Source organism: Apus apus, chromosome 3 (genome assembly GCF_020740795.1).
Source record: "Apus apus isolate bApuApu2 chromosome 3, bApuApu2.pri.cur, whole genome shotgun sequence".
NCBI lineage: Eukaryota > Metazoa > Chordata > Aves > Apodiformes > Apodidae > Apus > Apus apus.
In genome coordinates this window covers 62,199,962-62,223,560 of record NC_067284.1, presented here as the reverse complement: position 1 = coordinate 62,223,560, position 23,599 = coordinate 62,199,962, and the positions used below count along the sequence as shown (strand labels likewise).

At 49.1% G+C, this 23,599-nt stretch overlaps 1 protein-coding gene across 2 annotated transcripts in view; it reads right to left on the bottom strand.

Annotated features, from left to right (window-relative positions):
* PARP1 (poly(ADP-ribose) polymerase 1) overlaps positions 1-23,117 on the bottom strand; it is a 51,251-nt gene extending 28,134 nt beyond the window's left edge. Inside the window, exons 1-4 of one of the 2 annotated variants that reach the window (XM_051614252.1) lie at positions 22,963-23,117; positions 19,161-19,323; positions 17,224-17,342; positions 15,740-15,954 (exon numbers count right to left, since the gene is read on the bottom strand). In XM_051614252.1, coding sequence (XP_051470212.1) covers positions 15,740-15,954; positions 17,224-17,342; positions 19,161-19,323; positions 22,963-23,082 — 617 coding nt within the window. In that variant the 5' untranslated portion in view covers positions 23,083-23,117. Of the gene's footprint in view, positions 1-15,739; positions 15,955-17,223; positions 17,343-19,160; positions 19,324-22,705; positions 22,847-22,962 lie in introns of those variants that run through there. The other variant, XM_051614253.1, reaches the window with a different exon arrangement.
* Between the last annotated feature and the right edge of the window lie 482 nt (positions 23,118-23,599).

Below are 23,599 nucleotides of genomic sequence, written 5' to 3'. Positions count from 1 at the left end.
CACAGCCTGGATCTTGCACTTCATTCTGACAGAGCTGCTATAATTTTGAAACATCAGCCAGGTTTCTTTTTAAGAAAGCATCTGTCTTAACTTTATAAGCTATGGCTGATGGTTAAGCTATAAAGTTGACATTCCCAATTGCTCTCCTACTTACAGTTTTAAACACTTCACTTTCTAGTACTTTGCTACTGTTAACCTGTCATAACCCTGTATGACAGCTTATTAGCTCTAAAGGAGCAGGAGGATGTCAGAAGGTACTCTTCTCCCAAAGACTCAAGCATAGGTAGGGGTTGGAAGGGATCTCTGGAGATCACAGAGTCCAAACCCTCCACCAGAGCAGGACCACCACAGAATCTAGGGCAGGTCACACACAAACGCATCCAGATGGGTCTTGAAAGTCTCAAGAGAAGGAGACTCCACAACCTCTCTGGGCAGCCTGTTCCCGAGTTCCATAACGCTTACAGTAAAGATTTTCCTCATCTTGAGGTGGAACTTCCTATAGTCTTGTTTGCATCCACTGCCCCTTGTCCTATCACAGGGCATGACTGAAGAGATTGGCCCCTCCTTCTTGACACCCACCCTTCAGGTATTTATATACATTAATAAGATCTCCTCTCAGTCTTCTTCAGACTAAACAGCCCCAGGTCTCTCAGCCTTTCCTAGTAAGGCAGGTGTTCCAGTCCCTTAATCATCCTCCATTGGACTCTCTTAAGTAGATCCCTGTCCCTCTTGAACTGGGAAGCCCAGAACTGGACACAATACTCCAGATGTGGTCTCACTAGGGCAGAGTAGAGGGGAAGGACGACCTCCTTCAACCTGCGGGACACATTCTTCTTAACGAACCCAGGATACCCCTGGCCTTTTTGGCCATAAGGACACATTGTTGTCCCACGGAGAACTTGTGTACCAGGACTCCAAGGTCCTTCTCCATGGAGCTGCTTTCTAGCAGGTCAGCTCCTAACCTGTATTGGTACATGTTGTTGTTCCATGTGGAACCAGGTGGAGGACTCTACACTTGTTCTTGTTGAACCTCATTAGGTTCCCTTTGCCCAGCTCTCCACTCTGTCCAAATCTCACTGAATGGCCCCACACCCACAACAGTTTCGCCCACATTTGTGTGTTCCTTAATTCTTACCCAAAAGCTTTCAACACGGAATTGCAGAATTGTCACAGTTGGAAGGGATCTCTAGAGATCATCTAGTCCAACTGCCCTGCTAAAGCAGAGTTCCCTAGAGAACATTACTCAGGACTGTGTCCAGGTGGGTCTTGAATACCTCCATAGGAGATTCTACAACCTCTCTGGGCAGCCTGTCCCAGTGTTCTCTCACCCTCACTATAAAAGTTTCTTCTCATATTTAAATGGAACTTCCTATGTTCCAGCCTGTGCCCCTTGCCCCTCATCCTGTTACTGGGAACTACTTGAAAACAGTCTGGCTCCATCCTCCTTGCACCCACCATTAGATACTTACAGGCATTAATAAGGTCTCCCCTCAGCCTTCTCTTCTCCATGCTAAAGAGTCCCATCTCTCTCAGCCTTGCCTCGTGAGGGAGATGCTCCACTCCCCAAGTCATCCTTGTTGCCCTCCGCTGGACTCTCTGTAGTAGTTCCCTTTCTCTCTCGAACAGGGGAGCCCAGAACTGGACACAGTATTCCAGGTGTGGCCTCACCAGGGCAGAGGAGAGGGGGAGAATGACCCTCTCGACCTACTGGCCACACTCTTCCTTATGCACCCCAGCATTCCATTGGCCCTCTTGGTGGCAAGGGCACATTGCTGGTTCATAGATAATTTACTATCTGCCAACACTTCCAGAACCTTCTCCTCTGAACTCCTTTCCAGCAGGTCCACCCCTAACCTATATTGGTGCATGGGGTTCTTCCTCCTCAGGTGCAGGATCCTACACCTGCCCTTGTTGAACCTCTTTAGGCTCTTCTCTGTCCAGCTCTCCAGCCTGTCCAGGTCATGCTGGATGGCAGCACAGCCCTCTGGAGTGTCAGCCATCCCTCACATTTTGGTATCATCAGCAAACTTGCTGAGGATACACTTTGTCCCCTTGTCCAGGTGGCTGATGAATATGTTGAACAAGACCTGACTGAGTATTGACCCCTGGAGGACACCACTGGTTACAGACCTCCAACTCAACCCTGCTCCATTGATCACAACCCTCTGAGTTCTGTCACACAGCCAGCTTTCAATCCACCTCACTGTCCAATCAACTAGCCCACACTCCCTCAGCTTCCTAATGAGTGTTATGGGAGACAGTATCACGTTCTTTCCAGTTGCTCTTGCACATAAAGAGCGACACCACTGCCTCACCTTGTTGGTCTATCATTCCTTAAGAGAACATAGTTGTCCATTACAACATTCCGGTCATAGGAAATGTCCCACCATGTCTCAGTAATTGCAATTATATCATAGCCCTATGACCTCACATAGATCTCCAACTCTTCCTGCTTGTTCCCCATACTGCATACATTGTTGTATAAGCATTTCAGAGAGGGAGATGAGCACTTAGTTTTCACTCTTGAAGGGTGGCAGGCCTTCTGATTCTCAAAAATGCTAGCACACTGCCCCACAAATGCTGGGCTACTACACCCAGAAGCCTCATTGGCACGTCCAGTTACATACCCCTCCCCCTTCAAACATAGTTCAAAGACCTGTCAATCAGCCCCTCAATCTCTCGCACAAAGGCCCTCTTCCCCCTTTGAGAAATATGTTTTCCATGAGGTGCCAGCAAGCCTCATACTGTATAGCCATGCTGTTGTCAAAAAAGCCAAAATTGTTGTCTTGACACAAGCTTAACAGACTGTATTCATCAGTTCATTCCAGTGTCATTGCCTGCAACTGGAAGAAGGGCTGAAACAATAACCTGTGCCCCAGAATCCCTCACCATCCATCCCAATGCTCTAAAGTCTCTTTTGATTGATCTAAACTGCAAGTCTCAGCTTGCTCTCCACCAACATGGAAGATCAATAGTGCGTAATAGTCCAAGTGCCATAGTAAACTAGGAAGTTTCCTAGTAATGTCCTTAACCTGGGCTCTGGGGAGACAGCAGACTTCTCTGTTAGGAGGGTCTACCCAGCGGACCCTGTTCCCCTCAGAGGGGAGTCACCTACAACTATAACCCCTCTTCTCTTCCTTGTGGATGTTGTAATGCAGATGGTAGGTCTTTCCAACTGTGGACATACCTCTGGTGTTGGCTGTCCCTGATTGTGGACATGCCTCCTCTGGTGTAGGCTGCCCAATGTCCACATCTTCACTTGGCTGTTTTTTCTCAACCAGAGCCTCGTTTATGTTTCTTAGTGGCACCTGGGGTGGTGAGGTGGGCAAGGAAGGAGTTAATCTGTTGCCACAACCAAGAACTTGCTTCCAATTCCCTCCCCTCATCCAGGCTACTGCTTCTGGTCTGGCACAGGCAATATACAGGAGCCCCCTGACCCTGCACGCTTTCTGATGGGTTCTCCCATTTTTGTTTCAAAGAGGGAAGAGCCTGGTTCCACCAGTCTAGCCCCTTTTCAGCTTCCCTGATGCTCCTTAGCCTTTCAAGTTCTCCTTGCACCTCTGCCACTCAGCAGAGGAGATCATCCACCTGCTCACAGCACACGCAGCAGTTGTCTTAACTGCCACTTGCTGCCAGCGAAAGGCTCTGACACTCCCTGCAGCCTGTGACCTGCACAGCTGCATGTTTCCATGGGTTCTCTGTCTGGGTTCCCATATCCACCCTGACTGGTGCTAAGTGCATGACCTTTTGGGTAGAGAACACAGTAGGTGTCTTTCCAAGAGGGTGACAACTACCAATAGGGCTCACCTGTCAAGCAGGCAGAGCTGATGTTCCTCCCCTTGTGCTCACCCACGTGCCTTGCATGCCTCACTCCTCTGCGACAGCTGCTTTTAAATTTGCCATGGTTCCCCCAGCACACCCCAGCCACGTCAGCCTCTCAGCTCTCTCGTGAGAGCTGCCAAGATTCCTGACTCTTTCGGGTCTCATGGGCTCTCCTTTGGGCTTCCCTGACTCTGGGAACCCTCCTGTCCATCTCAATCTAGTATAATTTTTAAAGGCACAGTACTTACTGCTGCCTCTCTCCTCACAGTCAAGTTCTAGTAACTGTCTTGGCCCAACAATTGTGTCAGGTTCTCATCTTATTTGCAGTGGCCACCATTAGCCCATTATTAGCACCTCTAACCAAACCAGGATTCAGAGCACTTGACAAGTCTTTAAGGGGCTGGATTTGCCAAAGAGTTCATCTTTCAGCTGTCCCCTTACAAGGTCCCAGCAGTTGAGCTGGGGCTATGCCATAAGGCACCTTGCCTCACAAGGGACCACAGCTGCACTGTGCTACCATCAATTGCTTGTGTTTCTCAAAAAAACCCAAACCCCTCCATATTGTTTTTGAAATCAGGCAAGCAGGAGCCAGCCTAGCAGGGCTGGATACAGCACGCACAGTACTGTGCCTTCACAAGTCCCCAGACCTAAGCAATTCCAATGTTCTCCCTGGCTGCAGCTCCTGCAAGGGGCAAGACCAGAGCATCCACTGACCTCTGCCACGAGGATGACTTCTCTAAGTTTTAACGGAGTCACAGGAACAGAACACAACCTGGGAAAAACATATCAGCTTGAGTACAAAGTGCTCTGCTGCGCCTTCCCAAGCCAGAGGACTTAATAATGTAAGAATGGACAGATTCCCAAGCGCTGTGACTCTGCAGAGCCTCTCCCTCAACAGGCTGACAGCCAGGCTGTCTCCAGCAAGCCAGCACTCATTCCTATCCTGTAAATTGTTTCCCAGTCTCCAAAAGGAGAAAAGCCAAGCACACCAACCGCTGGAAAGTGACTACTCTGCCAAAAGACCCTGTGACCCAGAGGAAGCATCAAAATTCCAGCAGGGTCTCACACTTTTGGCAGTTTCTTTTCAAGAGTCAAAAAGACAGAAGGTTGCTGACCCTGACAGAGTATCACTGTACCTGTTCCAGCCACATGAACAAACTGCAGAGCAGGAGGGATCATCCCAATTGCAGAGAGGCATAAAGCTGTCAGTCAGTCCCTTCTCTTTTGTCCCTGCCCAAGGCTTAGAGCAAACTCTAATCCTCACTTTATATATCCTGGAAAAGCAATTGGCAAAGCCAAACCCATCTGGCATCTTCCAAAACTAGCAAACTTTTTAGAACAATTGACACACACATGAATTATATCTTCCATCCTTGGGACCAAGCACTGTGTGTTGCTATCAGCAGTTCAATGCTACTGTGTGCACCCTTTCTCCTGTTGGGGAAGGGACAGTCTTCCCACATTCAACAGGTATGGTCCAACAGCTTGTTCAGAAGGACTGGTACTTACCAGCCACTGCAAAACACTTCTCACCTTCATGGAAGATACACAACTACAAGATGTATTCAAATTTCTGTGAAGATAAAGAGGTGAACTGTCCCACTCTAGCCTAGCCCTTCTTCACTGTCTACTGTTTTTCATGTTCCTCTGTCTACAATGAAAATGAAGGGTGGAAAGGACAGTTCTGACCAACCCTGGACAAAGCAAACAGCTGACACAGGGAGGAACAAGAACTCCCCATTTCTCCTCCTCCCAGTAAATCACCACCAGATCACTGCTGACCTGAGTACCTACCCTTACCCTCTGCTTCAGTCAACATCTGCAGTTAATCTGGTGCTGCATGACACCTCCAGAATGACACTTTGCTCCTGTCCTGGCCAGTTACAGCTCGGAACAGGAGGGCAAAACACGTCAGAGTCAAAGGGAGCTCACAAGTTGCTGCCGCATTTCCAACATCAGTACAAGAGCACTCTTTCCACAGAGATGCTGCTGGCATGGATACCAGATCCTCTTTCCCCAGAACTGCAAAGTGCTGGTGCTGAGCATGACAGTTCAGTGGAAGGTCAGCATGTCTCATCCAGAGCTAACTGAGGAAAGAAGCCAGGATCCTTGCAGGAAACCTTCCCATACTTGCCCTTCAGAGGGAAGGGATTTTCCAACCTATTCCTGGTAGCCCTGCTCAGCACTTCATTTCTCTCATCTGCAATAGGCACTTCACACTAACATCCTTACAGAAAAGGGCTGACAGGACAGTTTCAAAGTCTGAGCTCCTCCTTGGTGTACAGGCTAGTCATGCAGAAGCAACACATGAATTTGGATGCATCATGTCTGAATTGCAGAGACTTCTGATTCCAGATATAATTTGGACACAGAGCAATTAGAAATGTTTTTAAAGATGCCGTAGCATAATTTCATAGAATCATAAAATCATAGAATGGTTTGGGTTGGAAGGGACCTAAAAGATCATCCAGTTCCAACCCCCCTGCATGGGCAGGGACGCCTCCCACTAGATCAGGTTGGTCAAAGCCCCATCCAACCTGGCCTTGAGCACCTCCAGGGAGGGGGCATCCACAACCTCCCTGGGCAACCTGTTCCAGCATCTCACCACCCTCACAGGAAAGAACTTTTTCCTAATGTCCAACCTGAATCTCCCCTCTAAGCTTCAGACCATTGCCCCTTGTCCTCTCACTACACATCTGTGTAAAAAGCCCTATCCCAACTTTCTTGTAGGCCCCCTTCAGACATTGCAAAGTTGCTATAAGGTCATCACAGAGCCTTCTCTTCTCTAGGCTGAACAATCCCAACTTCCTCAGCCTGTCTTCATAGGGGAGGTGCTCCAACCCTCTTGATCATCTTCGTGGCTCTCCTCTGGACATGCTTGAGGAGTTCTATGTCCTTCTTATGTTGGGGACTCCAGAATTTGACACAGTACTCCAGGTGGAGTCTCACCGGAGCAGAGCAGATGGGGAGAATCACCTCTCTCGATCAGCTGTCTATGGTTCTTTTGATGCAGCTCTGGACACAGTTGGCTTTCCGGGCTGCAAGTGTACACTGACGGCTTATGTTAAACTTCTAGTCCACCACTACCCCCAAATCCTTCTCATCTGGGCCGTCTGCAATCCTTACTCCTCCCAACCCGTATTCGTGCATGGGATTGCCTTGACCCAGGTGCAGAACCTTACACTTGGCCTTGTTGAACTTCATGCAGTTTGCACAAGCCCACTTCTCGAGCTTGTCAAGGTCCCTCTGGATGGCATCCCTTCCCTCCAGTGTGTTGACTTCATCACATAGTTTGGTGTCATCAGCAAACTTGCTGAGGGTGCACTCAATTCCACTGTCCATGTCGCCAACAAAGATGTTAAATAAAACTGGTCCAAGTACTGACCCTTGAGGAACACCACTTGTCACACTTCTCCATTTGGACATTGAGCCGCTGATCACGTTGGGTGTGACCAGTCAGCCAGTTCCTTATCCAGTGAGTGGTCCATCCATCAAATCCATATTGTTCCAGTTTTGAGACCAGAATGTAATGTGGGACAGTGTCGAAGGCTTTGGACAGGTCCAGGTAGATGACATCTGTTGCTCTGCCTTTGCCCATTAAGGCTGTGACCCTATCGTAAAAGGCCACCAAATTAGTCAGGCAGGACTTGCCCCTAGTGAAGCTGTGTTGGGTGTCACCAATCACCCCTTTGTTGTTCTCGTGCCTTAGCAGGGTCTTCAGGAGGATCTGCTCTGAGATCTTGCCAGGCACAGAGGTGAGACTGACTGGCCTGTAGTTCTCTGGGTCTTCTTTTTTTCCTTTCTTTAAAGTGGGGGTTATGCTTCCCCCTTTCAAGACAGCAGGAACTTCACCAGACTGCCATGACTTTCTTAAATATGATAGACAGTGGCTTTGCAACTTCATCCACCAGTTCTTTCAGGAGCTGCACGTGAATCCCATCAGGTCCCATTGACTTGTTCACCTTTACGTTCTTTAGGTGGTCTCGAACCTCCTCTTCATCCACAGTGGGGGGATGCACGGCCCATCTAGGGCTTTGTCCTATTCTATCAAGCTATCTGTCCTATCTGCTATCAAGCAGACCCTTGAAGACATCAAAGTCTGCCCTTTTAAAATCAAGTGTTCTCAGCTTACTTTGTACTTTTCTCATTGCCCTAAGGATCTTGAATTCTACAGTGTCATGGTCCCGCAGCCTAGTCTCCCATTAAGTTTCACATCACTCACTCTCTTGGTAAGAACAAGGTTCAGCAAAACTCCTTTTCTGGCTGGTTCCTCTACCATTTGGAGGAGGAAGTTGTCATTAATGCACTCAAGGAACTTTTCTGGAGTGCTGGTGCTTTGCTGTGTTGTCTCTCCAGCAGGTGTTGGGGTGATCAAAGTTCCCCATGAGGACCGTGGCTTGCGAGTGTGAAGAAGTTCCTATCTGTCTGAAGAGGGCCTCATCCACTTGGTCATCCTGGTTGGGTGGCCTGTAGCAGATCCCCACTATGGTATCTCCTGCCCCTGACTTCCCTTAATCGTGACCCAGAGGGTCCACGGACTCCCGCTGGTCATTGATGTAGAGGGCAACATCCCTTCCTCTTTTGCCATCCCTGTCCTTCCTAAAAAGTTTATACCCAGTTATCTGCATGCTCCAGTCACAGGAGCCATCCCACCATGTCTCAGTGATCCCAATAACATCATAGCCCTGCAGGCATGCAAACGTGTGCAGCTCCACTTGTTTATTCCCCATGCTTTGTGCATTAGCATAGTGGCATTTGAGATGTGTCCCCTTTGAAGCAGTCTCACATGTTTCCCTGTTGGCCCATGATTCTTTTCCAGGCCCAGGGCATCTGTTAGTAGCTTTGTCCTTACCATGGTGAGCATTGAATGAGCTGAGGATCCCCTCCCCCGGCATCCCTAGTTTAAAGCCCTCCTAACTAAATTGGCCAGCCTCTGGCCAAAGGCTCTTTCCCCTTTCTCTGACAGGTAGATCCCATGAGCCCCCCAGCAGACCAGGTTTAGCAAAAAGAGCTTTATGGTCTAGGTAGCCAAAGCCCTGACTATGGCCCTACTCCCTCAACCATTCATTCACTTTTCCAACTCTGTCAGCCCTTTCCTGCCCTTTTCTTTTGACTGGAAGGAGTGATGAGAACACCACTTGTGCTCCCAAGCCCTTCACTGCTGCTCCCAGCACTCTGTAATCCTTCTGTTTTCATGTTACTCTGAACAGTATAATTGGTACCCACATGAAATAGTAAGAGAGCATAGTAATCAGCAGAATGTACAAGTTTTGGTAATCTTTCAGTAATGTCCCTAATCTGAGCCCCCAATAAGCTGCAAACCTCTCTACTAAGCAAGTCAGGTCTGCAAATGGGTCCCTCAGTGCCCCTGAGAACAGTGTCTCCCACTACTATTACCCATCACTGTTTCTTATGGGCACTGGTTGTTTTGTGGTAAGCTGAGTGGACTTTTCTGCGAGATGCAGTAATTTCTGTCATTAATTTCTGTCATTTGATTGAATGCACAAGATGGATTATCAGAGGTAACTGCATTGCATTCAATCTTCTGGGGTGTTTTTCTTCTGGCTTTTTGAGAACTGTTGCTTCTTAGCAGAAAATAATCAAGTAGGGAGCACATTACACTTCTCCACCCATTTTGTTTATTTACACTCTCAGTCAGTTTGTTTGACAGATAACTATTTTTCCAATTGACCCTTAATGCCTGTGGCTCAAGCACACAGCCCAAACAGCAGGAAAGGTAGTGGAGCGTAAGAGCCAGCCAGCACCTTCACAGTTGAGGGGTTTGTTCATGCAGTGCTTAGAAAGCAGGAAAAATGAGATGTCCTACTGCTTTTCTGGCATGAGGTCCTGGTTTACATTATGCTACATCACTAGTCTAAACTTTTTTCCGCTGTAATTCTCATCTTTTATTTACACAGTGACTTGGCAAACTACTCTTGTGGCCTATCTTTACAAATTCTTCATATTTTGCATAATATCCCAGAAGTGGCCCAGAAAAGCATAGTCAGGGCAGAGAAGAGAAACACTTATAAAGTCAAATCTCTAGAGCTTTGCTGAAGACGTGGGAGAAAACTACAAATAACCCTATTAAACTCACACGCTGTTCTAGGACAAAGTTCAGCACATACCTCGGCACAACAAGCAAAGGACTACTTGAAAAGCTGCAAGTGCACTAAAAGACTTCTTCTACTTCCACCTGGCACAGCAACTGGCAGCAGCAGCGGTGACAGTGCCAATGGGGGTAAGCTCAGGGGCTCAGTGTGAGACCCTGCTGTATAGGGGGCTTCCCAAGATCAGGGCACCTCACGCAGCTAGCAGAACGTGGCAAAAACCCAGAAGTTTCCATTAGCTTGCCCAGCCAACCAGGCGCAGCAGGGGGCGTGTTCAGAGCAACCACGGGAGATTTAAACAGCTCTAAGGAACGTGGCAAACAGGAGCAAGCAAACAGGGATGAGGCACAGCAGTTTGCTCGAGGCAGGTGGCCAGGAGCAAGGGCTCCTTCCTGACCATCAGGGCATTAATAGTGGCAACAAGTGCTACCAATGTACTTGTGTAACCTTCTGGAGGTATGGTAGTTACACACCAAAGAGCTCAACCCCTGTAGCTGCTGGGGTTACTGGTCCAGCTATGGTGGAGACCTGCAGTCAGACTAACTGGTAGATATAGCTCTTCAGGTTACCAGTTGCCAGGAGTGTCTGGTGCCTCTCAGCGAGGCTTGGACTGACAACCAGTCCTTCTGTAAAAGCCATGTGGTTGTTGAAGAGCTATGCTGCCAGGAGAAGATAGAGGAAGAAGCGAACAGGCTACGTAGCATTCAAGCAAATGAGCAAGAGATTGACAGATTATTTTCATAGATGTTTCAATCTCAAGACTCTCAGGAGTCTTGATCTTCCACCCCAATGGAGAAGCAGGTGGACCCAGAACCAAGCAGGTTACCTTGTCAAGAGTCTGCCAATGGCAAGGGCTGGAAGAGGGTCACTAAACGTAGAAGGAGGAAGGTTCCTCTTGCCTCTGAAAATCCAACAAGCAGGTCTAGCATCTCCTGTAACAGGTATGAGGTCCCAGAACTAAAGGGCAGACTAATGATAATGAGCAAGAAGGTCCTTATGAGTTAGTAGGGCCTTCCAAAACCAAAACTAAACCAACTGTAGCCCACATTGTGACCTCCTCTGCTAAGAGGAAAAGAAGGGTAGTCGCAATAGGAGACTCCCTTCTGAAGGGAACAGAGGGCCTGACATACAGACTGGACAAACCTCACAGGGAAGTCTGCTGTCTCCCAGGGGCTCAGGTAAGGGACATTACTGGTAAACTCCCTACTCTACTAAAGGCCCTCAGATTACGACCCATTACTTGTTATTCAAGCAGGTAACAATGAAATAATAAAGAGAAGTCTGAGGGCAGTTAAAAGTTATTTTAAGGCCTTGGGATGTTTGCTTGAAGGATCTGGAGCTCAGGTTGTGATCTCCTTGATCATCCCGCTAACAAGGGATGATATTCATAAGAGTAGACAAATACATCTGGTCAATGCATGGCTCCAAGAGTGGTGTAAGCAGAAAAAATTTGGATTCTTTGATCATGGATCACCTACTCAACACCTGGGATGCTAAAATGGGACAGTATCCACCTTTCTCAGAGGGGAAAAAGAGTTCCAGCACAGGAGATAGTGGAGCTTGTTGACAGAGCTTTAAACTAGTTGGAATGGGGTAGGGGAGAAAACCAGGGTTGCCCACAGTAAGCAATGGGATGGTGTGGCAAAACTTGAGGAACCAAGCGCAAATGGGATCCCTCATTCTGCTTTGCAAGATGTTGGCCACCATGTACCACACCTGAAGTGTTGCTACACTGGTGCGGGCAGCAAGATGAACACACAAGACGAGCTTGAAGCCTTGACCCAGTCCCAGAGATTTGACATTACTGGCCTCAGTGAAACCTGGTGGAATGAATCCTGTGATTGAAGCGCGCTGTTGGATGGGTACAGACTATTCTTATGAGACAGGCAGGGCAGAAGAGGCAGGGGAGTGGCTTTGTATGTAATGGAAGGTCTAGAGTGTATGGAGCTCGTAGTTGTTAATGGCACAGTTGAGAGTCTTTGGGTGAGAATCAAGGGACAAACAAATAATGCGGATGTCATTGTGGGAATATACTATAGATCTCCTGGCCAGGATGAGGATGACCTATTATTTGAGGAACTAAGAGATGCTTCCAAGTCAACCACCCTTGTCCTTATGGGGGACTTCAACTTGCAGAAATCAACTGGGAGCAACATACAGCTAGCACAACCCAGCCCAGATTTCTAAGCCACCCGGATGACAATTTTATGGACCCGGTCATAAGGAAAGCAACTCGAAAGAATGCTCTCCTTGATCTGTTGCTTGTCAACAGAGAGGATCTTGTGAGTCAAGTGGAGATTGGAGGTTGTGTCAGCCACAGTGACAATGAGGTGATTGAGTTTAAAATCTCTTGAGCTGACAAGAGGAAAACTGCCAGTAAAACTTCAACACTAGACATGAGGAAAGCAGACTTCAGATTGCTCAGGGAGCTTCTGAGTCAAGTCCCCTGGGAAAATATTTTTGCAGGTGCTGAGGTTCATGAGTGCTGGTCACTCTTTAAACATCACCTACTAAGGGCACAGCAGCAGGCAATCCCAAAATGTGGGAAGTTGAGCAGACAAGGCAAAAGACCAGCTTGGGTCAACAGGAACCTGCTCTTGCAGATTAGGCAAAAAAGGAAGGTGCATGCCCAGTAGAAGGTAGGTTAGGTGACATGGGAAGAATACGGAGGTGCTGCTAACCACTGTAAGGAGAAAATTCGAGAGGCCAAAGCTCAACGGGAGCTGAAACTGGCCAGAACTGTGGGGGGCAATAAAAAGAGTTTTTTCAAATATATTAATGGCAAAAGGCAGCGCAGGAACAACATGGGTCCTTTCTAGGATAAGGATGGTCACCTCACTAACAGGGATATAGACGAAGCAGAGGTATTTAATGCCTTCTTTGCCTCTTATCTTCAACATTGATGATGGAACAAGGGGGCCTCAATGCCCAGAACCGGAGAACTGCAACAAGGATCAACTCCTAGCTGACCCTGAACTTGTGCAGGATTTGCTGCTATAGTTAGATCCCTACAAGACCATGGGGCCCTTTGGGATCCATCCAAGAATCCTCAAAGTGCTGGCTGATGTCAATGCTAGGCCTCTCTCAATGATTTTTGGGAGGTCCTGGGAATCCAGAGAGATCCCAGTTGACTGGAAGCTGGCTAATATTGTTCCAATATTCAAGGAGGGCAAGAAGGAGGACCCTGGAAACTACATGGCGGGTAGTTAGTCAGTCTAACTTTCAGTGCCTGGTAAAATTATGGAAAAGAGTATTTTGTGAGGTATTGAAGAACACCTGGAGGACAACAAAGTCACTGGTCACAGCCAGCATGGTTTCATGAGGGGAAAGTTCTGCTTGTCAAAATTCATTTCTTTTTATGACAATGGAACCCATCTAGTTGATCAAGGGAAGCCAGTGGATGTAATATTTCTGGACTTCCATGAGGCTTTTGATACTGTCTCTACAATATCCTCTCAGACAAAATGCCTAGCATACAGCTGGACAACTGTGATATATGATGGGTGAGCAACTGGCTCACAGGTTCAGCACAAAGAGTGACAGTGAATGGGGTAACATCAGGCTGGTGACTGGTCACTAGTGGGGTCCTGCAGGGCTCCATCCTAGGCCCAGTCCTCTTCAACGTCTTCATCAATGACTTGGATGCAGGAGTCAAAGGAATTCTAAGTAAGTTTGCTGAAGATGCAAAACTGGGAGGAGCTGTTGACTCCCTCAAGAGCAGGCAGACCCTGCAGAGAGACCTTAACAAGTTAGAGAGACAGGCAGTCACCAACCACAATTTTAACAATGCCAAGTGCCGGATTCTGCACCTGGGACAGGGCTACCCTGGTGGTCAGTACAGACTAGGGAATGAGTGGCTGGACACCAGCGTGGTGGAGAAGTACCTGGGAATCCTGTTTGATGGCAAATTGAATATGAGCTAGCAGGGTGCCCTGGTAGCCTGGAGGGCCAACCATGTCCTGGGGTGCATCAAGCAGAGCGTTGTCAGCCAGTTGAGGGAGGTGATTGTCCCACTCTGCTCTGCACTGGTGTGGTCTCACCTTGAGCACTGTGTGCAGTTTTGGGCACCACAACTCTAAAAGGACATCAAGCTATTGGAGAGTGTCTAAAGGAGAGCCACGAGGATGGTGAAGGGTCTGGAAGGGATGACTTATGAGGAGCAGCTGAGGTCACTTAAGATTATTCAGCTTGAGAAGAGGTGGCTGAGGGGTGATCTCATTGCAGTCTACAGCTTCCTCGAGAGGGGAAGAGATGGGGCAGGTACTGATCTCTTCACTCCTGTGACCAATGACTGGACTTAGGGAAATGGCAGGAAGCTGAATCAGGGGAGGTTTAGGTTGGATATCAGGAAAAGGTTTTTCACCCTGAGGATGGTTGAGCACTGGAACAAGCTCCCCAGTGAAGTGGTCACAGCACCAAGCCTGGCTGAATTCACAAAGCATTTGGATGATGCTCTCAGGCACATGGTGTGATTCTTGGGGTGCCCTACACAGACAGGAGTTGTACTCGATAATCCTGATGAATACCTTCCAACTCAGCATATTCTATTATTCTATTTACAACCTGCAGCACTCAGAGAGGTAAAATGCCCACATGAAGAAATGTCAGGCTGTCAGCTTGTCCCAGCCTTCTGTGGTTCAGCTGAGTGAGGTGAACAGCAGAGGACATGACAGGACTCCAGTCAGAGCCCCTACTCCCGCTGCACTGCAGGACCCTCCCCACAGCACTCACACCACTGTGGAATGCTTTTGGAGCTTCTGCTTGCCAAACAAGTATAAAGTGTGGAACTTGCAGCCTCTTAACAACACATAGATCAGTTTATGCACACTCTGCTCTGTTACCTATGGCCAAGGATGACATCCATGTATGCACAAGGCCCTGAACAGTATGGGACATCAACCAGCCACATGTCTGGAAGACCAATGCTGACAAAGACTGCACGGATTTGACATGGCTATTGCATCTCAGAAACCAACATAAGTCTCACTGGACAGCTTCATGGTGAATCCTTGCAAAGGTAAAGCTCAATTCAGTCTACAAGGTAAATGGAGAATCCAAATGATTTACAACAAGTTCTTTCCTATTTGTAGGACCCAGAACCACCTTATGTTCCTTCTTCCATGAGGACAATGCACCACCGGCTTTTGTTATGAAGTATGACTCTATGTGAAGTCACTTAAAAAACAAGTAACAAAAGCCTTCATTAACAAAGAAAGATTGACCAAAGCCAGCAAGTCACCTGGACAAGCTTCTCTGTCAGTACGAGCTCTGTCATGAATCTCCACTAAAAATTTCAATGCAATGAAGTTTCAGACATACCATAAAAGACTTAGCAAACAAAAGCATCCAACTGTAAGCACTATGTAGCCACTAAACACAATTATCCAATTCAGTGCCTGCCACAGATCAGCAGCTCATAGATGAAAGATGTCAAATCAATTATCTAACAAGTGGCTAGAGCGGAGAAACCATCACTGATAACAGCATCACACAAGGAGGTGTAGAGCCCAGTATCCATTTGGAATAATCATGCATTATTTTATGGTTGAAAGCCCTACATTAGCCCTCCAAATCACAGCTGCATTTCCTCAAGGCAGTCACAGCAGCAAGTGGACTGCACGCTCCCAGGAATGGGGAATTTATCTGTTGTCATCAGCCTGAGGTCACAGGAAGAACAAATCCTCCTACAGCCAATATTATTTTAACAAAGACAAAAATGTCAGAAAGTATGTATGTATGTCATGGATGTATCTGAAGGCAAGCAATGGCTCCTCTAGACAGTGCAATTTCTTACATTGCCCACATACCCTTCAGTCTTGGTAGCCGGGAGCTGCTTCTTCAGAGTTTCTTTATCTTCAGCTTTCAAGATGCTGAAGCCCAGGAGCTGGGTGGCCCCGTACGCTGGGAGGAAACCCAGCTCCGCCCGACGGCTCACAAAGCAGTGCGGGTGGTACCAGTTATCTATCATTCCCAGCTGTGGCTTTTCAGGATGCACCATCTTCTTGGAAATCCGGATCTGGCCCTGAGGTAGATTAAAACGATACAAGAGCAATTGTTAGCAGGACCTTAAGATCACCAGGTTCCAATTTCCCTGCTATGAGCAGGGACACCTCACACTAGACCAGGCTGCACAAAGCCTCATCCAGTCTGGCCTTAAACACCTTGAGGGACAGGACATCAACAGCCTCCCTAGGCAATCTATTCCACCAGCTTACTACCACAGTGGTGTTGGGTTGATGGTTGGACTTGGTGATCTTGGAGATCTTTTCCAATCTAAACTATTCTATAAGTCTATGATTCTATTCTACCAACACGATGCTTCCTAAACACCTGTAAAATAGCAAAAGTTCTTTATGAAAGCCTGTAACTTTTGTTCAAGCCCTTTCACTACAGTTCCTCTGCTTTCTTCAATACTCTTTCTAGACCAAAATAATAGAGCTTTTTAGGTAGTTTCCTGTTCAAAACCCACTTAAACTGGGTAATCCTGTAGTCTTTACTCCAACTTCTAGTAAGCTTGAAGAACCAAAACTCACATGACCAAACCCTGTGCAGGCAACTCTAAAAAATAACTTTATGTCCCTACCACTCATGCATCAGTGCTAATATGATCTCACCCCGCCTTACTCCAAATTAATTTTCAGATGCCCAACAACTAGCTGTCTTAGATGCTTTTATACTGCAATACATCATGGAAATGTCTACACAGCAGTCACCAATGTTTCTGCAGATACAAGTATACCAGCCCAGGTGTTTGGCCCTTGCTAACTTTATCCAGCTGGCATGTCTAGTCATATAAAACAGAAGTTCACAACTTCATTTTGCCAACTGTCTTTAGAAGCCAAACACCAAGATATGGTCAAGGCTGCATTCTTAACTAGCTGTATTGCTGTTTTTGTCTGCTTTCATGGAGTTAATATTAATACAGTACACATGCAAACAGAGCTGGTCTGGCTGAGCAGAAGGAAGAGGTCAACACCTTTGCAGTGCTGCAAAAAGCAGGAAAAGCTGCAGCGAGTGGTGGCTCTCTTGCCACAGAAATGCTGCTGAGCAGCGTTCTAACATGCTCTAAGACCCACGTGAAAGGAAGCATTAGCAGGTTTGAAGCCCAGGCTATAATACCTGAAAGATGCCTTTACTGTCAGCTGTCCCAGACACAGCTGCCCCTCAGACACAGAAATGCAGCTCTGCAAGTGCCTTCCATATGCAGGACAGACAGGAAGCAATTATAAAAGTTACTGTTCAAACTGAAAATGGTGGGAGAAGAGATAGAGAACTAGGAAAAACTTTTTACCTTTTCTATTTTCTGCTCACAGCCTTTGCAAGTACTTCTGTTAGATTTCGCATATTCTGCAGCAAAGTCATTTAGAACCTTCTCGGCCTTGCCACCTCCTTCCTGTTCCCCTCCTTTTCCTGAAGAACAAAGCAAATACTTAGTTTGGCTTTAAAAGTCTGTGTTGGTTAGGTTTGGTAGTGGGGGAAGGGCCCTAGGAGTGGCTCTGGTAAGAAGCTGAGAAGAAGCTCCCCCTGCTCCAAAACCAGCCAAGGAGCCATTAGAGGGATAATACATGTGCCTCAGCAATTGACATAAGAAAGAACTGAGCTAAGACCTGAGGAGAGGGAACAGTTAAGAAAGAACTGAGCTGGGGAGGCAGAGCAGTGCTGGTGATCGGTGAGGAAGAAGGGGAAGAAGGTGCCCAAGCAGAAGTCTCCATGACGAGATGGCAGCTGTCCCCCTGCACTCATGGAGGAACACGATGGAACATTCCCTGAAGGTGCCAGAAGGGATGAACTTGGCCAGTGGACTTGGATTTTGTGGCCAGTGGATTTGCTACCAGTGGACTCTGATTATGCAGTTTTGGAAGACGCTGGTGACAGGGAAGGTGATTGTTCCTGAAGCAGACCGTGACTCTGTGGGTGGCCCACGATGGAGCAGCTTGCTGGACTTAGAAAGGAGAGGTTCATGGAGGGCTCTCTCCCATGGGAGGGACCCCATGGGGAAGCAGGGGAGGACTGTAAGGAATCCTTCTGAGAAGGAAGGAGGAGTAGGAACCACCCGCCTGTGAACTGACTCTAAACGCCATTCGCTGTCTTCCTGTGCCACTGGGGGGAAGGAAGGAAAGAAATCAGGAACAAAGTAATTTGAGGTGGGGGTAATGTATGCAAGCACTGCTCTTTGTGTTGTTTGTGTCCTGTGTGCATTGGATTAGTATGAAATTAATTTTTTTTTCGCCAAGTTGAGTCTGTTTTTTTAATGGCACCTTAATTGATGAAGAACTCTCCTTGTCCTTGTCTTGACCCACATGCTTCTAGTAGGCCTTTGTTCTCCCCATCCCACAGCGTGTGTGTTTGGGGGAAGCTGAGTGAGTGGCCACGTGGCTGTTTGTTGTGTTAGGCCCAAACCACGACCCAAATAAGTCATTATCTTATTTTCTGTCTCAGATTGTTAGCAGCCTGGATTAATAAACCTGTGTTCCAGCCACTAATCTGTCAAGGAATTGAATACAGAGCAAGACAAGCATTCCACACTCAAAAGCACTTTTGAAACAGAAAGAGTTCTTTAAACAGTCAAGTAGCAATTGTACAGGATTGCTTATTTCAAATTTTTTAAATACTTTCAAAGGTGCAGAGAGCTGACCCTTTTTAATTCTTTCCTGAAAGCAGCGTAAAATGAAACCTTATTGAAACTGACTGTAACAGGAGTCAGAAATAGCTCTACTTCAAAGCAGAGCTCTTCCCAACTACCAGTTTCCTTTTGGTTTTTGTATTACTACATTTCAACATGCACATATCAATCTAAAACTGCCCTGCATCCTTGGTTTACACAAGATGCAGTGATATTAGTATGGTTTGTACTCAAGACTCTTTTCACTTGCTCCCCTGACTCACTAGTTCATGGTGTAACAATTTCAGAGAGCTGCCATAACCATACAGTGGTGGGACGGCACCATTAAAACAAAATACTACAACAGCACTTGTTATTATGAAAGAAATAAAAACAAAATATACCGATCATGGTAAAAAGAAATATTTGGCAATACACCAGTCAACTGCCTTGGCTTTCTCCCTCGTTGATTTAACCTGCTGGATCATATCGCCTGATCCTGGAGCATGGAGATGCAATAACAATTCTTCTTACATCACTTGCTAAAGGGACACGATGAGCTCAAGCTTAAGATGAGGGAGCACAGTTCCAGCAGAACATCCAAACACCATGAGATCTCTGCTTACCTCCTCCAGGACCACCAGTTTCAATGGCTTTCTTGATTTTCTCCTGATCTTCCCATCGGAGCTCAGGAAAGCCATCAATATCTGCATGTGACACGATCCGAGCACGCTTCCAGAAGCAGCTGTAGTGGTGCCAGTGGGGTACTTTGCCATCAAACATGGGTGACTAGGAAAAAAGCACATTAGGCTAAGATGAAGCACCTCCAAGAGAATCAAGGGGAAAAATAAACAATATAAAAAGGATTACCTGGGTAAACACAAGTGACTTTTTTTTTTTTTTTTAAGAGATGGATACTATTTAGGACAAAGTTTAAAAAGAGAATCTAATGTAACAGAGAAGCTGCTGGAGAGCTCTCAAAGGAGACAGACATGGAAGGAGCATTTATCTAGATTAACCAGTTCATCACCCTGCTGCTTAGCCCATCTGCTTCACTCAAAATAAAAAGGTCACAGCTTCAGCATGGCTATACCAATCCTGAGCAGCCAAGGAGAAGTTTCTTCCCTAGGAGACTCAGACCATCTGCAGGCTTGAGCAAAGCAAAACAGAGGTTGTGCAAAAAGACGAGTAACAGCACGTGGCTCATCTGCTACATTTTCCTTGAAGACCACTGCAGCACAAGAAGCTGCTGGTCTTGCACTGCAGGACCTCCAAGTGCAACACAGAATCCCACTTCTCAAGCAATTTGTCCATGTACCAGAGAGCCCACTGCCAGACACAAGACAGGAGGAACAGCTCCAAGGACTGTGGCCCTAAGAAATTCCCAAGGGAGAGGCAAAATTTAAGGAAAACACCAGAGCTTAACAAAGTCCTGCACCAGGACAGAAGCATCACCCAAGTCCTCCCCGAAGTGCAGTGCCAGAGTGCCCTGCCTTGCACCAGCCTCCTCATGGAAGTGCTCCACTTGCTTCTGATTCAGACACATTAAATACCAACCTGGCATTGTTCTGGTTACCCATCAGACAAAAGAACCATACAGTGGTTTGGCTCCAAGTAATGCACACAAACAACTACTGTACTAATAACACTTAGCATTGTATAACTATTACTGCTGATGATGTAGAATTAACAGCCTAGAAAATTATTTTACATATCACTCACCAACAGGAGATCTCCAAGCTGAAAACAACAACAGAGAGTTTGGTACATGAGCAGGAAGAAGGAGGAAAGGGCTTTGAATACCACAATGTGGGACTAGGAGAACTGGGAGCCCCAGTTACAGCTATATTACAACTATCACCCAAGACTGTATTAGGACACTTTTATTTCCAGCTGATCTCTTCCCACAAGCCAGGATTCAGACTACCCAGTTAATCTCACAGCACCACAGCGACACAGCAGCGACCCTGGGGTTGCTCTCAAAGCGTCTGGAAGTCACAAGCAGTTCTGGCACTGAAAATCTGTCACTCCTGAGCTCTGTTTTCCTGGATAACTCCTCACGGTTTTGTCCCTAAAACAAAGGCTGTGAGGGCACAAGGCACTGGGGTCCATCAAAGGGGGCAGAGTCGGCTCAGTCTTTCTGACAACCATGCAAGCAGTGAGTGGATCTCCTCCACTATGTGAAACTGTGCACCTAGAGCATGAATTCTCTGTGTGGGAAATGAAACCTCTAGGCAAGCTAGACCTTGTTTACACAATTTCTCTTAGCTCACCTATCTCTAGACCATAGCTCCCCAAACAAACTATGGAGAAAGGAGAGACCGATTTGCTTTCATATTGCACATGCTGATAACAGAAACCACTCAGTTCCAGGTGGAAGCAAAAGCCGAAGATGTGCTGGTTCTGCAGGGCCTTGGTGCCAGCCCTGTGCCAAACATCGAGCACCCCACTGTGATTCAGAGCTCTTCACTTGAAAAAACAAAACTGTGATTACTGGAGAAATGGCACCCAAGTAACAACTTGGTCTGGGCCTCCCTTTAATTTCTTCTGCACAATTTGCAAAAGACCTTGGTGCACTTAAGTCAGTGCAGAGGCTGCTCTGCACAGGACGTCCCACAGAGGAAACAAGAAGCCCAGGTACTCTGGTGAAATTTGGGCCCTTGCCAGGGGGATGCTCAGCAGCAGGGCGTGAAAAAAAGTGCTGGCACAAAAACTGGCAGTGGGGAGAAGTAGCCCTTTGCTGAAGACATCAAGCAAACTGAAGCAGTTGTGAGGGGGAAAAAAAAAAATAAATGTACAGTGGTTGGTTGGACCAGTAGTTCTGGGGAGACGGCTGGCTAAAAGGCAGTGTCTCTGTGAGGGATACCACAATACCAGCTGTCCCCCTCCACCTGCTCCCAGGAGATCACTCAATAAAGCTAACCCCACAAAACCAAACACACTCCCTGAACTATGGCACACTGTGGTCCCCATGCTGAGGAAGGCCAGCCCGTTTAGCCTCAGCTCAAACTGCTGGGGAAGTGCAAGTCAGGAAGGGAGAACAAATGTGAGGGAAGCAGAGAAGCAGCAGCCAGAGCACTGGAGAGTGGAGGGGAGCAGACACCTCAAGTGAGGGCAGCAGGAGAAACAAAAGAAAACGGCAGCAGGAACAAGTGTGAACAAACACTACAGCTTGGCACCAACATCCTTCCCAGGGGATGGAGGTTCTGGGGAACAAAAGCAGCAGGTCAGAGGCTGTAGGTATTTCCCCTCCGGAAAACCAGCTCCTGCCTCCAAGCCAGGGAGCCCTGCTCACCCTGCCCTGCAGCCTGGCACATCCTTCAGGAGAGCCTAGGCAAGAAGGGACAGGGCCCTTCCTTGCCCCTCTATCTCCAAGTGCAGCCTCTCCCAGGGGCACAAGAGACTCTCGGCCGCACAGCGTGATACCTTCTCCAAAGATTGTTCCTCAAAGCGGCTGGGAGCCAAGGCGGGACTTTGCTCCCATCCGCATCCCACGTCCTTGTTCACCCTCCATAAACACACACACGTGCGCTGCTTCTCTTCCATCAGAGCGTCCACGTGCTCCACCTGAACGCTGCAGCTACCTGTTCATATCCCTAGCAAAGGCAGGCCCAGGCCCGCGGCCTGGGAAAACGCAGCTTTGCCCGTCCCCAGCTCCCGGGAGAGGGGTCTTTGCCTCCCTTGCAGGGCTCGATCCCCTCCCCATCCTCAGCCAACACCAGGGCAGGTGCGTGCGCAAGCCCCGGCCCTCCCACACCAGACCGGACCCACCCTTTCATTTCCAAAGGAAGCCAAGCGAGCCTCTTCCCCGAAAGACAAATCATTTGAGGACAAGGCCCTCGGCAATCACGCTGCTAATCGCAGCTCAGCGCTCTGCGCCCACAAGGCCTCGGCCGGCGCGGTGACCCCGCGGAATCGCTGCTGCCCAGGGGAAGCGGAGGGGGAAGCACGGGACCGCTCGCCAGCTCGTAACGAGTTTCGGGTCTCCGGTTTTCTGCCTCGTATGCAAAACACGCAGGAAGCGCAGGTCCCCCCCACCCTACGCGAAACGACCCGAGGGAGAGACGCTGCGCTGGGCGCGGAAAGGCCGCGCCGCCGGGCTCGCCGCCCTCCCGCTGCCTCCGTCTCCCTTCTGCCAACAAAGAGCCTCTGTGAGCGTTCCGGGGCCGACCTCTCCGCGCCGGCAACTCTCTGCGAAGGCGCTTAGCGCCGTGTCACCCGCAGGAGCCGTCGCAGCCCCGGAGAGCGGCCTGCCCCGGGCGGGGGGGGCTGCGAGCGAAGGCGCCGCTAAGAGGAGGCTGTGCCCGCCCCCGCGGCGGCGGCGGGGCCCGGCCCGGCCGAACAGCTCCGGCCTGCAGCGGCGAGCGCAGGGCGCGCAGCCCCGACCCGCAGAGCCGAGCAGTCATCCCGCCCCCCGCCACGCGGTACCTGCACCATGAGGGCCAGGCGCAGCGAGTCCTTGGCGATGCTCTCGCCGCACTTCTTGCAGGACGCGCGGCCGCTCTTGGCGTACTCCGCCCGGTACAGCTTCTCCGCGGGCTCCGCCATCGCCGCCGCCCCGCGCCGCCCGCCCGCGCGCCCGCCCGCCGCCGCCGCCGCCTTCCTTCCGCCCGCGGCAGGGCTAGCCGAGCGCCGAGCGCCTACTCCCGCCTCAGCGTCGATGCTGCATCTGCCACTCTGGCATCCGTTCGTCGTGCCTGGTTGGACCCTGGACGTAGCGGTTCGCTGGGGCGGGGCGGGGCACGTGGCGGCGGGGCGGGCTGGGGTCTCGGCGGCCCCGGAGGGCGCGGGCTGCGCTCCCGCCGCGCCGGCCTCGCCCGGCCTTCCGGGCCGGCTCCCTTTCCCCAGAACAGCTCTCCCGAGAGGCTGGCTCGGCAAGAGACGCGGGGCGCAGAGCGGCAGCCGGCTGCTCCGGTGCTCGCCCCGCGCCCCGTCACCCGCGCCCTGGGGCTGAGCTCTGCGGGCCCGAGAGCGGGTCTCGTGCAGCTGCCAGCCCCGCGGGGGGGCGGGGAGGGGCCGCCGCCAGCACCGGGCGCAGCCCCGGCGGGCTCTCGCCCTCCCCGGC